This window comes from Hippopotamus amphibius, chromosome 15 (genome assembly GCF_030028045.1).
Source record: "Hippopotamus amphibius kiboko isolate mHipAmp2 chromosome 15, mHipAmp2.hap2, whole genome shotgun sequence".
Lineage (NCBI taxonomy): Eukaryota > Metazoa > Chordata > Mammalia > Artiodactyla > Hippopotamidae > Hippopotamus > Hippopotamus amphibius.
In genome coordinates, this window is record NC_080200.1 from 44,036,186 (window position 1) to 44,053,279 (window position 17,094).

At 36.8% G+C, this 17,094-nt stretch overlaps 1 protein-coding gene across 1 annotated transcript in view; it reads left to right on the top strand.

Annotated features, from left to right (window-relative positions):
- The window catches only part of ZFR (zinc finger RNA binding protein), an 87,678-nt gene that overhangs the window by 29,436 nt on the left and 41,148 nt on the right, over positions 1–17,094 (top strand). The window contains exons 6-8 of the mRNA XM_057708096.1: positions 12,293–12,540; positions 15,400–15,591; positions 16,116–16,407. Of these exons, the coding sequence (XP_057564079.1) occupies positions 12,293–12,540; positions 15,400–15,591; positions 16,116–16,407 (732 nt within the window). The remainder of the gene's footprint in view (positions 1–12,292; positions 12,541–15,399; positions 15,592–16,115; positions 16,408–17,094) is intronic.

Below are 17,094 nucleotides of genomic sequence, written 5' to 3' on the forward strand. Positions count from 1 at the left end.
TGGGAATCTGGAAATATGACCTCGAGTTCCAACCCACTCTAAACTGATGGGCGTGACAGACATCTTCCTGTGCTTCTAGACCACTCTCCACCCCTTGCTCAACCTAATGGGTTCCAGGAGACTGACAAGTATGGATTTCCTTGCCTCTGGCTTCTGGTTGGGTTTGTTGGATAGGGAGACCAGCAACAAGTCTGGGAAGTAGAGGAGATGGAAGCAGAGATGTTGATTCCCCTGGCTTTCGCCCTGTGGCGTCACAAATGGGTGGCTGTGTCTTAGCTCCTTTCAGATGGCCCCCCTCCTCACATCCTCCTTATCGCTGGGTTCTTCAATCGCTTCATGCCTTCAGACTTACAAGTGGTAACAGCCCTAGGATTCCACACTACCTCTTCAGATTTTTCCCTATACCATGTGTAAACCTCTGTAACCAGTCTCTTCATTACACCTTTCTTGAAGTATCCAGCTTTGAAGGTGCTGGGAGTGATCCCCTCTGTGACCCTAGGGAAGTCCTCTCACCATGTGTCATCTTCCTGATCTGTAGAATAGAAAATGCCTCCCCTTTTATGAAGGGTAAGAAGACATTTTTTTTTTGTAAGATCCTAATACCAACATCTTTGAAAGGGTTAAGTGCTACAAGATGTAAAGATATTACTACGTCAAGCGGATATCTTAAAGTCTTACTGGGGTTGCAGAACAGAAAGGAATTGTACGCTAGAAATACGAGGCAGGAGGAAGTATCTGACTAAACATAGGAATTTGATATGTAAAGAAACGGGAGGGATGAGAAGGAACAGAAATCAGACTTTCTTTGAACCACCAGCCTCTGTAGGAGCCTTTCTGATAGCGAACCTGATGTCCTATCCACCTTCTTGCTTTTGGCTCCCTTTTCATCACTACTCCTACTTGGAGTCCACTCGGGAAAGTCTTTGCTTTGTCCTCCCTGCTTTGTGATATGATCTTTGATCTGAAATATAATATGTGTGGACTATATAATTTATTTAGATTAAGGAATGAAAATTATGCAATAGTAAACAAATAGGGTACTGGTTAGGTGGTTTATTAAGCTCAAATACTTATTCTTTTGTAGTCCGTGATTAAATTACTGGGAAATGTGCTTTTGATTTAAGTTGATTAAACTCCTAGATTTTAAAAATTAAATTGTATTATGTTTATTCTTTTACTCCACAATATAGCCAGCAGCCAGCTTCGGGTGTAGCCTACTCTCATCCAACTACAGTTGCTAGCTACACTGTCCATCAGGCTCCAGTAGCTGCTCACACAGTTACTGCTGCCTATGCACCAGCAGCCGCCACAGTTGCAGTTGCCAGGCCTGCTCCAGTAGCTGTTGCAGCTGCTGCAACAGCTGCTGCATATGGAGGGTACCCCACTGCACACACAGCGACCGACTATGGTTATACACAAAGGCAACAAGAGGCACCTCCACCACCACCCCCAGCTACTACACAGAACTACCAGGTAAGAAAACTACTACTTTCATTAGCCTTAATATACAGGTTCAGTGGTGTCAGTGTTTAATGTAATGTCCAAGCCAATGCTTGTCAAACTTGGGTCTTCCAAAATATACCTCTAATGATAGGGAAAAATGAATGTATATTCCTAGGTAATTTGAGGGCATACTCCAAGCATTAAGTTTCCTTGCAGTGAGTTTTATGTTAATAATTCCCTAGTCCATTCCGCTCCATTCTTTATATACATTTGCTTTAATTTAAAAAAATACATTAATTGGGACTTCCTTGGCAGTCCTGTGTAAGACTCCATGCTTCCACTGCAGGGGGCACAGTTCAGTTCTCTGGTCAGGGAACTAAGGTCCCACATGCCACGTGGCGTGGCCAAAAAGAAAAAGAAAAAATACATTAATTACTGGTTAAATATTTTAATTTTATTACAAGTTTTTGAGAAAAATTAAGACACAGGGTCTTCTGCCTCTTGTTGGTACTATGGCATTATTTATCCACTTGGGACATCCCTATGTCTCCTATTTTGAGAACCATGAGCCTCAGCTAAATAGAACAAACAAATTACATAGTGTTTTCTTGAAACTTATCAAGGTGGAAATTCTGTTGCCTAAATGTACATTCTTCCCCTCAAGATGTTCTTTCTTAGTTTGTAACAGATATTGATCCTGCTCTTAATTCATCTAATTGTTTCTTATTGGGTTTATATGGACATAAAGGTCTAACTCTCTTTATGTCTGATATGACACTAAATTATTACTTGCTTATTTAAATAAATTTGATCCTAATTCCTTTAACCCATTTTTGTTTGTTTGCTTTTAGGTCCTTCTGGACTTTGCCTGGTTTTTACATATTCTTCCTAAAATATAGGAATTTGTTTTGTTAACTAAGAGTTTGACATGAATCAGCAATATTAATATTTGCTATTAATATTTATCAGGTTCCTAAACTCAATTTAACATGTGTGGTTGTTTTAATTTTGTCCAGAGATAGAATATAATAAATTTTATTGTTTTTAATACAGTGTATGAAGCCCATCATTTTCTGAGACCTACCTTCTTCTTCAGCCTTTCCGCCTACACACCTCAGGCATACCTCCCCGGCCCTGCTCACTATATACAGTGCCAGAATTCACCCAGCTCACCTTGATCTTCATTACCTTGGAGATTTATATATAGTGTTCCTTTCCCCTGGAACTTCTATTCCCCTTTCCTCCACCTGGAAGCTCGTATTCATCATTATGTTAATGAATAATTGAAAATAAGGAAGAATGAGAAGAAAGCTGGAACAGTCACAAAGCTTAGAACACCCAGGTGTTTTTTACTGTGGGATCCATCTTTAAGGCAGATCCACCATGCAATTTTTAATAAAAGTAATTTTTTAAAAAAATAATGCTTACTTTTAAATGTTTTGATGATTATTCTGATTGTAAAAGTTAAGTATGTTGCTTAAAATAGTTTTGACCTTATTTGATGAAGTCCAAAATGAATCCCCTTTGTATTGCATTTGAATCTTCTGTGTTCATACATATTTAGGTTTTTGTTTTCCTTTATTGCATTTTTCATATAGTAAAGATGAGGTTTTTTTCCCTCTGCCACTTTACTCATAGCAAGATTTTCTTTCATTCTCTTTCTTTAGGACTCGTACTCATATGTAAGATCCACAGCTCCTGCTGTAGCTTATGATAGTAAGCAGTACTACCAACAACCAACAGCAACTGCTGCTGCTGTAGCTGCTGCCGCCCAGCCTCAGCCTTCTGTTGCTGAGACCTACTATCAGACAGGTGGGTTTTATTAACATACACCCTTTCCTTGTACACTTTTGAAACATATTCGGGGTGTTTTTTAATGAAGATACTCTTTTGAATCCGTCTAAATTCATTGTGTTATATTATCTTGAGAGGCAGGTTCTAGCCATGTCCTTTTCTTTCTCTACGTGAATGCCTTTGAGTCCCAAAGAGAGAAGACCGTGGAGACAATTCATAATCATGTCCTTCCCTCTTGGAAGTGTAGTTCATATCTGGTCTTTAGCTTACAGTTTTTTACCTGCTGAAATAAGCTGTACAAAAACTTCTGACCACCTTCTTCTCTTTGCCCGAAATGCCCAGACATAACTACTGACTGCCTTTGTAACTAGTGGAGGCCCTGGTGTGGTTTCCATTTTGTGGACTCTGGTTTTTTGTTGGTTTTTTTTTTTTTGGCCGCACACTGCAGCTTATGGGATTAATAGTTCCCTGGCCAGCGATTGAACCTGGGCCCTCAGCAGTGAAGGCATGGAGTCCTAACCATTGGACTGCCAGGGAATTTCTGTGTACCCATATTTTTAACTCATCTTTCTCTGATCTGTAATAACAGTTCGTTCTGTTACCAGCCACTGATGTCACAGTATATATTAATGGTTTGAATGCAGGAAGTATTTTATTTGCAAAGAAGCCTACAAAAGTCTTTAAAAGATTGATTTTTTTCATAGAAATTTAATTGAAAACTTTTAGGACAAAGCTCTCTTCGTTCTGAAAAGCAGCAACTCCTTTATTTTAATTATTTTTGAAGGACCATGAGAGTGTGGGTAGAGCCTTGGATTAGGAAAGAATAGAATTGGTTTCTAGCACTGGTGTTACCACAATGTGGGCAAGTGATTTTTTTTTACCTCATTTCATCTCTGTTCTTTTATTTGTGAATGAAGTAGTTGACTCAGATCTTTCTAGGGTACTTTTAGTTCTAAGATTGATTTTATGAGTCCCTTAAAAGTGATTTAAAAATATTTTGCATTATAATAACCCTGACTTTTCTTATAGTCTGTTTTCTAATGATTTGTGGGTACAGTGAAATGTAATGAACTTCCTAATTAATTACCAAGGCTAGATAGATTGTACTTAAGAGTACTGAATTAATCTAAGAGTCAGAAGACCTTGATGTAATCTAAACTGTGACATTGACGATGTGACTTCTGTAAATGATTTAGCTCTTGGACATGAGTGTTTTTTGGTAAAATGTTGTACTCATCTGTATGTTGTGTGGATCAAATTTCATACTACGTGTAGAAAAAGTTTTATACAAACTTAAGGGCTACTTATTTAAAGTACCTTTACTTAGCTCGGCATAAAATGAGTTTGGACCCTGATATTTGGGCCTTTCTCAGAATATTACGTTTGTATACTTTAGTGATCATTAATAAGGGATTGATTATTAATTTAGTGATAATAAGTCTCAAGATTTTTAAAGTATACATTTGTTTTAATATGTTCAAAGGCAGCAGAAAGTTTAGCAGAGACATTAATGGTAGCCATTTAAGAACAGCTTCACTCAAGCTTTTGACATTTGAGGAATTAAGGCCGTATCACTTTGTGGGTTGTAATTAGATTGAAGTTCACCATGGATAAATCAGTAAAAATGCCATGAATGGTATATGACAAGTTCCATGTAATTAAACATTGAAAATTTTACGTGACTTAAATTATACTTTGAGGCTCTCTCTATTCTGTTTCCAGTATTAAGCATAACTCTCAAGTAGACTGAGTAGCCCACATACACTCACACACACACACCCCTATCCTTCCTTTTCTAAAAACTTTATTATTAACGTTTTAAATAGTGCTGGTATTTTAGTTAGTGGCAAATTTTGACAAAATGTCATTTTGGAAATATGTAAAAAGCATCTGTGGAAGGATAGCAAATTAATTTATACAGATGCTATATTTTATTAAGTTCATAATAAGAATTTTATCAAGGAGGGACTTCCCTGGTGACGCAGTGGTTAAGAATCTGCCTGCTAATGCAGGGGACACTGGTTCGATCCCTAGGCCAGGAAGATCCCACATGTCTTGGAGCAACTGAACCCATGTGCCACAACTACTGAGCTGCGCTCTAGAGCCCGCGAACCACAACTACCGAGCCCTCGTGCTGCAACTACTGAAGTCCATGTGCATAGAGCCTGTGCTCCACAAGAGAAGCCACCGCAATGAGAAGCTCACGCACCACAACACAACAGAGTAGCCCCTGCTCACTGCAGCTAGAGAGAAAGCCCACACAGCAATGAAGACCCAACACAGCCAATAAATAAATAAATACATATATTTATTTAAAAAAGGAATTTTATCAAGAGAAATTGCTAACAAAATTTACAGTTAATGATGTTTACGTTTATTTTTTTCTAGGATATTGGTACAGTAACTCTATATGGTGGTTCACCCTTCTAATTTTGTGATGTCTCTTTCCCAATTTAGCCCCGAAAGCAGGTTATAGTCAAGGTGCAACTCAGTATACACAAGCCCAGCAAACTCGACAAGTGACAGCCATAAAACCAGCCACACCAAGTCCAGCTACCACTACTTTCTCCATTTATCCTGTATCCTCCACCGTACAGCCAGTAGCAGCTGCAGCTACTGTGGTGCCATCCTATACCCAGAGTGCTACTTACAGTACCACAGCAGTTACTTATTCTGGTAAGGCTGATAAACTGGGTTTAAATGAGTAAGCAAATTAAAAAGAGACTCACTGAGAAACTGTCTTGATTTTCTGTGGAATGATCTTAACTCCCAGTAGCAAGAATTGAACTAATTGATAGGCGTTAATACAAATATGTGTGCATAATGTGACAGATGAACCATACTCTAAGTTGTATGCTTGCTTTTTTTTTTTTAAGCCAGGAAATTTTAGCAGAATGTAAAATGCTCTTTGGGAATTTGAAAGCTTGGACCTAGCATTGCAATTAGAGAAAAATAACACCTAGTATTCTACAGGGTCATTTCCTGTCAGACTTTTCCAAATGAATTTGGAAGTTCAAGGTTAACTTCAGGAAATACCACTGACAGATTATTTATATTGTTTTTCAACTCTTGAGGAGCTATATCTTCATATCTATCATCAAGAATAAGTAATCTTGAAAATATTGTGAGGCTTTATAAACATCCATAAGATGATGGCTCTGTCCCACATCTCTTGGAAGGACAGAGTAGATTTATTTTCCTTAAATAATCATATATTTTCTCTGGAGAAGAATAATCACTACAATCTTCTTGCTGTGCCCACTGCTCTTCCTAATTTCCAGCTGAGGTACTTTGTAGAGTTGCAGTGATTAAAGTCGCACATGGCTTTTTTGAAGACATTTATTTAGCCTTGTACTACTGTATGTTTTGTTGTTGTTTTGCATTTTATTTAGTCCTTAATATGCTGTCTTGTTCCATGGAGGGTTTAAGGTGACATAGGTAGTTTCATTTCTTACCTCTTGATGTTTTGTTGTAGCTTAGGTGTTAGAAGCCTAGCTACTGAATTTTTAAACTATTTTTTTTATTTCTCAGAGAATTTTTTTTTGTCTCTTACCCTATGTCAAATGCTGTGCTTGGTGCTAGGGACACAGATCAGGCAGGCATGATATATTTGGGATCAGCAGTTCATTGTGGCTGGCATACAGGATACATGGGGTAACTATCAGGAGATGAGGCTGGAAATGTCAGTGTGGAAAGCTTTGTAGGGTCTGCTGTGGTCTGTCTTTATCTTGTGGACAGACAGGGTGCCAAAGAGGAGGTCTCAAGAAAGGGAGCAATGGAAACAGATTTGTAAGTTAATAAAGACAGCCATGTGGAAATGAACTGGCGTGAGGAGATGTTATTATTCCTGGATGTGTTATTCGGGATTGCCCAGGTGCAACTTTTCTGCCTCTCTCTGATTAGTCAGTTATAACTGTAAATGGAGCTATTTCAATGAAATCTGTTTGGACACTTTAAAAAAAATCCACACTAGCTTTAACAGAATAAGGAATATGATAGTATCCTTTCCTATTCCTTGTTTCTCTCTTACATGTACTCCTTCTCCCTTTATCTTTTCTGTCTCTCTCTCTGTGTTTGTCTCTTGCAGTTACTTGAATATACCTTACACAAAATGAAGATAATTATTTTTATTTACTGCTTTATTATGTGAGTAATACATCATTTTAAACCTTGAAACTATAGATTAAAAAAGGAGAAAAAATTAAATTACTGGACATCCACCCCTAGACAGCAATTACTGTTAACATTTTAGTGCATGTCTTTCTAGACTTTCTTCCATGGGAATATGCATATATAAACATCATGGTTTCTTTATAAAAATGAATTTGCCTTATGTGTACTGCTTTCCTCATTGTGTCCTTTCTAAGTATAGAGATATACCATTCCTTTGATTCATGTTTTTCCCCAATTTTAGAAAATTTCAGTTCTGCAGAAAAGTGAAAATATAGTACAACAAATGCCCATACAACATTTACCAAATATTATTTTGTCACATTTGCTTTATCTTGTCTCTCTTTAAACATATTTTCAAGTGGTTCAGTTTTTTATAAGTTGCAGACAACATGGTGCTGTGCTTGGAATTCTTCCACATGTGTTTCCTAAGAATAGGGGCATTCTTTCATATAGCCACAATGCAGATAAGGAATTGGACATTGATATTATCTAATAAGTTTTCTCCAGTTGTCCACAAATGCCTTTTATGGCTGGGCTTTCTCTGTGGTTGATGTATTTGTGTTTGTGCTTTGTTTTAAATTCAGGGTCCAATCAAGGATTATAGGTTGTATTTGGTTGTTAGTTTCAGTTTCCTTTAATGCAGAGTAACCCCTATTTTTATTTTGTCTCTCATGACTTTGATGTTTTGAAGAGTTTAGATTAATTGTCTTGTAGAATATCTCACAGTCTAGATTTATCTGATTTCTTTATGGTTAAATTCTGGCAGCTTTTTAGTCAATAAAACTACCTATGTGAGCATTCCATTTCAGCACATCAGATGCATGTAACAAATAACGTCAGTTTATTCTTTACTAATGGTGGCAAGTATAATCACTGATTAAAGTGGTGACTACCAGATCTTTCCATTGTAAAGATACCTTTTTCCATTTTGTAATTAACCAAGTAATCTGTGGGCCTGTTACCCAATTACCTTTTTCTCTAAGGTGTTAGATCCTTTGAAAAGCTCAGTAACTGAATCAAGTTCTCCAATGGTGAGTGCAAAATCCTTTTACTAAGAATCAGTGTGAGGCTTTGGATTCTTAGACATTCTTCCCTAAAGAAGAGTCCCCTCACCACTTCTTTTTTAGTATTACTATGGGCTCCTTTTTTATTCAGTGTAGTATAATCCATTGCTTTCATTTTTCTTTTTGAGGCACACAGTGTCCCAAATTTGGCCAGTGGAATCCTTTTCAAACCAGCTCTCAGTCTTTTGAACTTGGCATCATTGGTCTTTGAGCACTTCTTTCCTTTCTGGCACAGTAAGATGTTATTCTGCCTGATTCACCATTGGATCCCTAGCATCCAGCATAGCATTTGACATAGGGTATAAGAGATAAAAAATCTCTGAGAAATAAAAAAAAATTTTTTTTAATTCAGTAGCTAGGCTTCTAAAACCTAAGGTACAGCAAAACATCAGGTGGTAAGAACTGACATTGCTCATATCACTTTAAATCCTGCGCAGAACAAGACAGTGTTTTAAGGAATAAATAAAATGCAAAACAATAACAAACTTTGAGCCTTTTCTGCCCTAGACCATTTCACAGAGGACCTTGGTTTCTTGTATGGCAGTGGCATTTAGGCCCAAGATCTATGCTTAGAAAAAGTTTTTAATGACTAATACTATTTTATTGTACGCACATACTACATTTTAAAGTTTCTATTTGGGGACATTTAGTTTCCTATTAAGGGAAAACTAGAAACGACACTGGGTAAACTAACTCTTTTATGTAAAGATTTGTGTGTTTGCCAGTTGTTTCCCTAGGATAAATTCCTAGATTTAAACTGTCACAATAAAGTATACACTTTTTTTTTTTAAAGAACTTTCACTGAGATACAGTTAACATACAATAAACTGCATATATTTAAAGTGTACAGTTTGGTATCCCAATCTCCCAATTCATTCCCCCCCAACCCTCCCTGCTTTCCCCACTTGGTGTCCATATGTTTGTCCTCTACATTTGTGTCTCTATTTCTGCCTTGCAAACCAGTTGATTTGTACCATTTTTCTGTATTCTGCATTTATGTGTTAATATACGATACTTGTTTTTCTCTTTCTGACTCACTTCACTCTGTATGACAGTCTCTGGGTTCATCCCTGTCTGTACAGATGTCCCAGTTTCATTAAAGCGTATATACACTTTTTAAAGAACATTTGATACACAATGTGAAATTGCCATCCAGAGAGATCATTATTAGGGCTTCTGAGTTCTGTATCTGCAATTTTATATCAGCTACAACTTAAATCAGCTATTCTTTTTCGCTCATTAAAAATGAGTTCTAGAGTATTGGTAACTGCTAAGTGATGACTTGTATGATGCATTTACTGCTGAAGTGATAGTTTTTGTTTCTGATACTGTACCTTTAAAAATTATATTTTAACTGTTACAGTTATACAACTTTCTAATTGGTAAGTATTTATAATAGAGGTGCTTGTTAAGTGAAACTATTTTAGCATTTCAAAATTGAGCTTTTACTTAATTTAGAGACATCCTTATATTTATTTTCTCATAGTGCTTTACAAGAAATGTATGTGTTTCCTGTAGCTATAGGAGATTTAAAGGTGTTCCTTAGCAGAGTTAAGAACCTTCAGTCTACCTTTCAGTTTATGCTTTGATTTTTTTTTTTTAAAGAGCTAAGTAGTAAGCTGTAATTAAACTTACCTTTTATTAGTTTTAGACTACTGTGTGCAAATGAAGGAGGTTATTTTGTAAATATTATGCTTTTAACCTAGTGATTTTTGTTGTTTAAATAACACAAAGGACCTTACAATCTCTTAGCCTCAGTTTTCTGATCTATAAAGTAAGTATAGTAATACCAGCAATACCTACCTCATAGTTCTGAGACTTCACTGTGTCTGGAACACTGCTTCTCATAGTGCGGATTCTCAATTTTTAAAAAAATCTAGGGAATCCCCTGCCATTCCAGTGGTTAGTACTCGGCGCTCTCACTGCCACGTGCCTGGGTTCAATCCCTGGTTGGGAAACTAAGATCCAGCAAGCCATGAGGCACGGCCGAAAAAAAAAACAGAGGTCCTGGTCATCCAGCATTACAGGATGCCGCTGCCCTTTTTCTCCTTTTTATTTTCTTGATACATAATTCATGAAGTTATACTTTACGTGGCATGTTTACAGTTCCTACATGCAACTAGTCATTTGGAAATTTTCTTTTAATAAAGATTTCATATAAAAACTATGGTCCTAACCAGTAATAATCCACAAGAAGTTTTGTTTTAAAAATTGGACAATATTATAGTGTTGTTTAAAGAGCAAAATTTAAACTGTATATGTTTCTGACTATAAGTTTGAAACTACTTGGCTGTGAGCCTAGTTATATTCTTTTATCACATTCTTCAGTAATAGAGGCCACTGGTAGGACTGACAAGTGGTTTACTGATCTGTAGAATTTGTCTTTTAACCAGTTATACCAATTGTTTTCTAGTTTTTAAAAATCTGATCATAGGCTTATGATTGATATGTTTACCTGCTTCTTCCTACTTTCATTTTTAGGTATTTTCTTTCCTTACCACATTTTTTTTCTTTATATCTTCATAAGCATTTATATAATTTAATAACCTGACATGAAAGTCTACAACAACTTTTCATAAAAGTTGCCCATATACTTTCTCTCCCCACCCCACCCCCCACCCCCATGTCTGGTTTCAGGTTCCTGTGATTCTGATTTCCCGTGCATCTTAATCTTCACCTTTCCAATTCATGTTTTCTTTCCTGTGTGTGTGAGATATATTAGAGTCAATGTGTCATAGTCTTTACTCTTCAGTATAGCAGTCTGCATTTGAGATACCAAAAAGTTCAGTTTTCCTTAAGTAGTTCTTCCATGCCATGGTGGTAACTAAGAATCTCTCTCTTGAGCTTTAACTCTTGGCCCACTCATTTCCAGTTTAGGGGAAAGGATGATAATTAGGGAGTCCAACAAATTTCCCGAGATCTTAGTTTAGGAAGCAGTAAGTTTTCCAGTTTTGAGATAAGGTTGCAAATAAAATCATCAACTTGATCACATGTAAAGTTTTTATAGATTTTTTACTCTATAAATTCATCAAAGACTTTGAACAGTGGAAATGGATAGAATCCATATATTTGACCAGAAAATTGCAGTGCTTTTTCACCTTTTGGAAGATGAGAACCAATATACTTGGTTCTTTATTTCAGAATCTTTTATTTGATGTCCTAGATGTTCATCTGAACTCCAGCTCCATATTATGGACTTCTGCTAAGCTTTATTCACCTTTCCTCTACAAACCAGCTTCTATCAGCTCCTTGCTTTTATTGGTTGCACAGCCTATCAGTCAGTCACTGGGATTCAAAATCTTGGTGTTATCTTTATGTGTTTTCCTCTTCTTTCATATCTCTTATCCTTTAACCCATTGAGCATGTAAAATCTTACTTTCGTGACATTTTTTTTTTTCCTTTCTCGTATCCTAGTTCAGACTCTTCCTCAGATCCAGCACTTTCCAAATTGTATTCAGAGAAATTCTACTTGGGGAAATACTAATACCAGGTTCCATAACCACTTAAGTTTATCAAACACCCTATCACATCCCTCCACCTGAACTATTATGTCTTCTTGAAAGCAGTGACCAAATGTTATTCTTACTTTATATCTCCGTAACACTTGGCTTGTGTTGCATAAATACTTTGTTGATTGACTTACCTTAAAAGGAATATGTGAGATTTTTTTCCCTAGATTTTGTGAGGTATACTTGATATGTAAATATGCATGTATAAACCTACCTTTATTAGCAGAATTTATTGAATTTAAATTCATAGCATTTATCTTGGCCTTTTATACTTATGTAACATAATGTTTGTTTGATTTTATTTGTAAGGTACATCTTATTCAGGTTATGAAGCAGCAGTGTATTCAGCTGCATCCTCCTACTACCAACAGCAGCAGCAGCAACAGAAGCAGGCAGCAGCGGCGGCAGCAGCAGCTGCTGCAACAGCTGCCTGGACAGGGACCACCTTTACTAAAAAAGCACCATTCCAAAATAAACAACTGAAACCAAAACAGCCTCCCAAACCACCCCAGATTCACTATTGTGATGTTTGTAAGATCAGCTGTGCTGGACCACAGGTACTTATGTTGTATGCTTTACCATGAGTCTTCAGTGGTTATTTTTGATAGTAAGTATGGGTTGATACTATACCTCTAATGCCTACAAAGAAGATTTCCGTTTTCTCTCCTGTTAGCTTTTAGTTAACACATACATAGTTCATTAAATGGTCATTTTTTATTTTTTTATTTTTTTTTTGGCACACGGGCTTAGTTGCTCCGCGGCATGTGGGATCTTCCTGGAGCTGGGATCGAACCCGTGACCTCTGCATGGGTAGGCGGATTCTTAACCGCTGCGCCACCTAGGAAGCCCTAAATGGTCATTTTTTAAAAGGTCTTTGTATTGAGATGTAAGAATCCTGTTAAGAAAAATACTGTAAAAATGATTGTGGGTGTAAATAAAAAGTTGGCAAGTTGAGTTTTTCTTCAGGAAGGATACTTTACTATTTAAGGCTTTTAATTTAGCTTTAAAATTTTATGTTCAGATTAGTTGGGATTTGGGAGTAAGATTGAATTTTTATTTCTTTTTTGGCACCTATGACTTGCTTTTGTAAAAGCCTTTATGCAAAATTCTTCAACTTAAGACAATTGAATATTGATTTCCTTAGCTCTTCTTCGAGATCCATTTTGAGTGTACGAATAGAATTTTACAGCTGAAAAAGGGTGACCATAGAGGTGATAAGTTTTATACACTTGCACTAAAGATGCGAGGACTTTGTCAAATGTATTATTTTTTTGAGGATATAAATAGCAGAAGAAAATTGTTTCTGGAGTATTAAAAATCCTTAAGATATTTTAATAATCTGTTATTTTAGGATAGCATTTTTCATGAGACTGACATATATGCTTTGTAGAATGTTACTTGTTTCTGTATAACTTATTTCCTTCATGAGGCTGTAGGGACTTTGAGAATAAGAAAGCTGTAAGGAAGTGTCTTTTTCAAAAATATCAACTAAAGAAACATGCAGAACCTTTATTCCTTTATTTTTTGTTTTTCCTGTTGCTAAACTTAGGTGATTTAGGCAAGAGTCTGTTTATAAAAATCTATTCAGCTCCCTTGCCGACTTTGTTAATAGTGTCTTTAAGAGTGTCTAGTTTTTATATAAAAGTTTGATAAGCAGTTTGGCAGACAAAAGGCTTAGTATTTGAAAAGACCAGATTTTGGTTCTTTAGTAAACCTTCCCAACCTTTTCCTCCACACCTTTACCCACACGTGTACATTTTTAATTTACTGGATAAGTTCTGTCTGATTTTTAATGCAGAATTTTGGAATTTCAATTACAGCATTCCCTGAGTTCACCAATTCAGGAATCTATTTAACTAATGTGGACTATTATATGGCTAGTAACATAAAACCTTTTTCCTATTTTGAGTATGATAGGAAACAGTTTCATTGTGATTACAAGGTTGGGGGAGGGGAGACAGATGGGATGCAGAACCAGGCCACATCCGAACCAGGATTGAACATGAATGGAACAAGAACCCCCCCCCCCCCCCCACCAACAAACACCCCCCACAAGAATCCGCCTGCCAACGCAGAGGACATGGGTTCGATCCCCCTCTCCAAGAAGATCCCACATGCCATGGAGCAACTAAGCCCATGCGCCCCCCACCCCCACCCAAAAAAAATGTTGGTTGTAGCAATTGAGGAGTGTATCTTAGTAATGACAGTTTAGAGGGAGTGATGCTATGAGTGGCAAGTGCAAACCATAAGAGACTTGAACATGTTGGTACCTTGTAAAAGGATAGAACATGGCTCTAGGGTGATAGGTTAATAGCAGCATTTAGAAAGAGTATATATATAAGACTGACCATTGATTTGGGGGAGCTGGATGGTTACACAAGAGCAGGCCAAGGGTACTTCTACAAGTCAGAGGTAGTGCCATAAGGGGTTAATGAACCTTAGAGGAAGGTATCATTGAGGTGGTGAGTTAGAGTCTAGTGTAGACATAAGGAGGGAGAATTAGTTGGTTCAGATATAAGGGGCCGTGGTTCCAGTCCTGTCTCTGCAACTAACTTGTGGCCATGGGCAAGTTGGAGACCTTAACTTCTTTGGGCCTTTGTTTCCTCACTTCTGTAATAAGGACTTGTCCTAAATAATTGAGGTTCAGACTGCTTCACGGAGCCACTTTAGGCTGCCATAGATAGTGAGGGGAGCATCAGATGGCTAGGTCTTAGGTCTTTCTCTTTTGTTTCAAAAACAGAGTAACTTTCCTTATGTGTGCATAAGATTTCATTTTGAGAAAGGATTCTCCTGTTTAAAATTTAGAAAATTGTTCTTTTAGGTAATCTCTGAAGTCTCTCATCCAGCTCTGACATTCTATGCTGTATATATAATTTTATGCTAATCATATGTCTATATTAAAAACAATTTTTAAAATAATATAGGAAAGAGTAACTATCTGGCCCCACTCAAAAAACAAACTACCCAGCAGTCCTTATTGACCTGCTCTCATTTTAATAAAGCTGCCTTCTTCAGTCATCTGCACTGAAGACAATTTTTAATATATAATTTCACTATTTTTTGATGGCTAATTTACAATAATACTATTTTTCCTTTGAAAGATATATAATTTTAGCTGTTAAATATTTTAAATAGGCTTTTGTTCAGAGTGGCATGGATTCTAACACAGATTCTATATGAAAATGCATTCTGAGTTTGAAAAAAAAGTGTTAGGTAAATGTATTCTTGCTAAACAAGATACAGAGAACCACAGATATATCGTGTATGTAGGGAAACCACATGCTCTTGTTCAGTTGCTTTTAAAATTGTGTAATGCTGATTTTTTAATGAGTATTAGAGATTTGAGAATTGAGTGATTTCAAATGATGTAGATAGAAAATTAGTGAAGTAAAACTTATTCTTTTTGTTTGAAACAGACTTATAAAGAACATTTAGAAGGCCAGAAGCATAAAAAAAAAGAAGCCGCATTGAAAGCCTCACAGAATACCAGCAGCAGCAACAGCTCTACTCGTGGGACTCAAAATCAGCTACGTTGTGAGCTCTGCGATGTGTCTTGTACCGGAGCAGATGCATATGCTGCCCACATTCGTGGTGCTAAGCATCAGAAAGTAGGTGTTTTTTTCCCACACACCCTTATGTCTTACTCTGTTTTCTTTTTCTTTTTCAGTGTGGGGGGTTTAAAGTAAAGGTGGCTTCAAAATATGAAAACTTTGAGTGCATTATACGCCTTGCTTATATGCTTAATATATATAAAGATGACATCAAATAGTCGTTGCTTAAGGAAGGAAAGACTGGAGACCTTTCTTTAAATTGAACTAGATTTTTTTTTTCCCACCAACTGGAAATTGAGTCATGTGATTGTTTTCCGCCTTTTGTCATGCTTACGTCTAGGTTGGTATGCATGTGGCCAAGTCATTTCCACACCTGATGGTAGATGGAATATGTATCCATATCTTCTTCACGGAGATTATTTTGAAAGTAATGAGTTTTTATCTAAAAATGTATAGCAGAAAAAATACAACAAAGAAAAAAATAGTTAAGATTTTCATTTTATAGTGTCTTTTAGACAAAGCTGTTTAAAAAATCTACGTTCTCTGAGTTTCCTGACAAATAAATATCTCTTATTTTGTAGGTGGTTAAATTACACACAAAACTTGGTAAACCCATTCCTTCAACAGAACCAAACGTTGTTAGCCAAGCTACTTCTTCAACAGCTGTATCTGCTTCAAAACCAACTGCCTCTCCTTCAAGCATTGCACCAAGCAATTGTACTGTGAATACTTCATCAATTGCAACTTCTTCAGTGAAAGGTCTTACAACTACAGGAAACTCGTCTCTTAATAGCGCAGCCAACACTAAAGTATCAGCAGTGCCTGCAAATATGGCTGCCAAGAAAACATCTACACCCAAAATAAACTTTGTTGGCAAGTACTGAAGATTCTCTGTGTTCCTTCTGACTCTGTTAAAGTGATGTTTCTCCTCCATTCCAGGACTAACCCTTCTACTTATGCTGTTCTATCAGTCGCCTTCTTTTCTGGGACCTTATTCAATCACATACCTGTATTTTTTTCTTGAAATTTTTTCAGTTCCCTTTTCTTCAGCCATCAGGTATACCTGTGTCTTTCATAGACTTAAAAAATATGTGTATGTTTTCCTGTTCCTCAGGCTGCTAACCTTATTCTTATTTTCTCTACTTCCTATCCAGTCCTCAGTCTCTTATAGTGTTTCTACTTTACCCTTTTCTGAAACTTCTTTCAGAAGTCACCAAAGTCCTACTTGCCAGATTGAGTGGCCAGTTTTCTGTTTCATCCTGTCGACCTCTAACTTGACACAGTTGACTGCTCAACCTTAAGATACGTCTCTGTCTCTGTCCTGTGTCCACTCACCTCTTCCTCGGGTACCTTTATTGGTTCTCCTGCCTTCATGTTCATTAACTGGTGGTGTTCCTAAGATTCTGTTTCTGGCTGTCATCTCACTTACCCAGTATTCATGAGTGGTCTCATCTATTCCACTGTATATTCAGTGACTTTAAAATCATTCGGGCAAACTCAAAACCCTCACCTGAGTTCTAGAGCCATATTTTAGGTATTTCCTGGTCACTATCTGTGTGG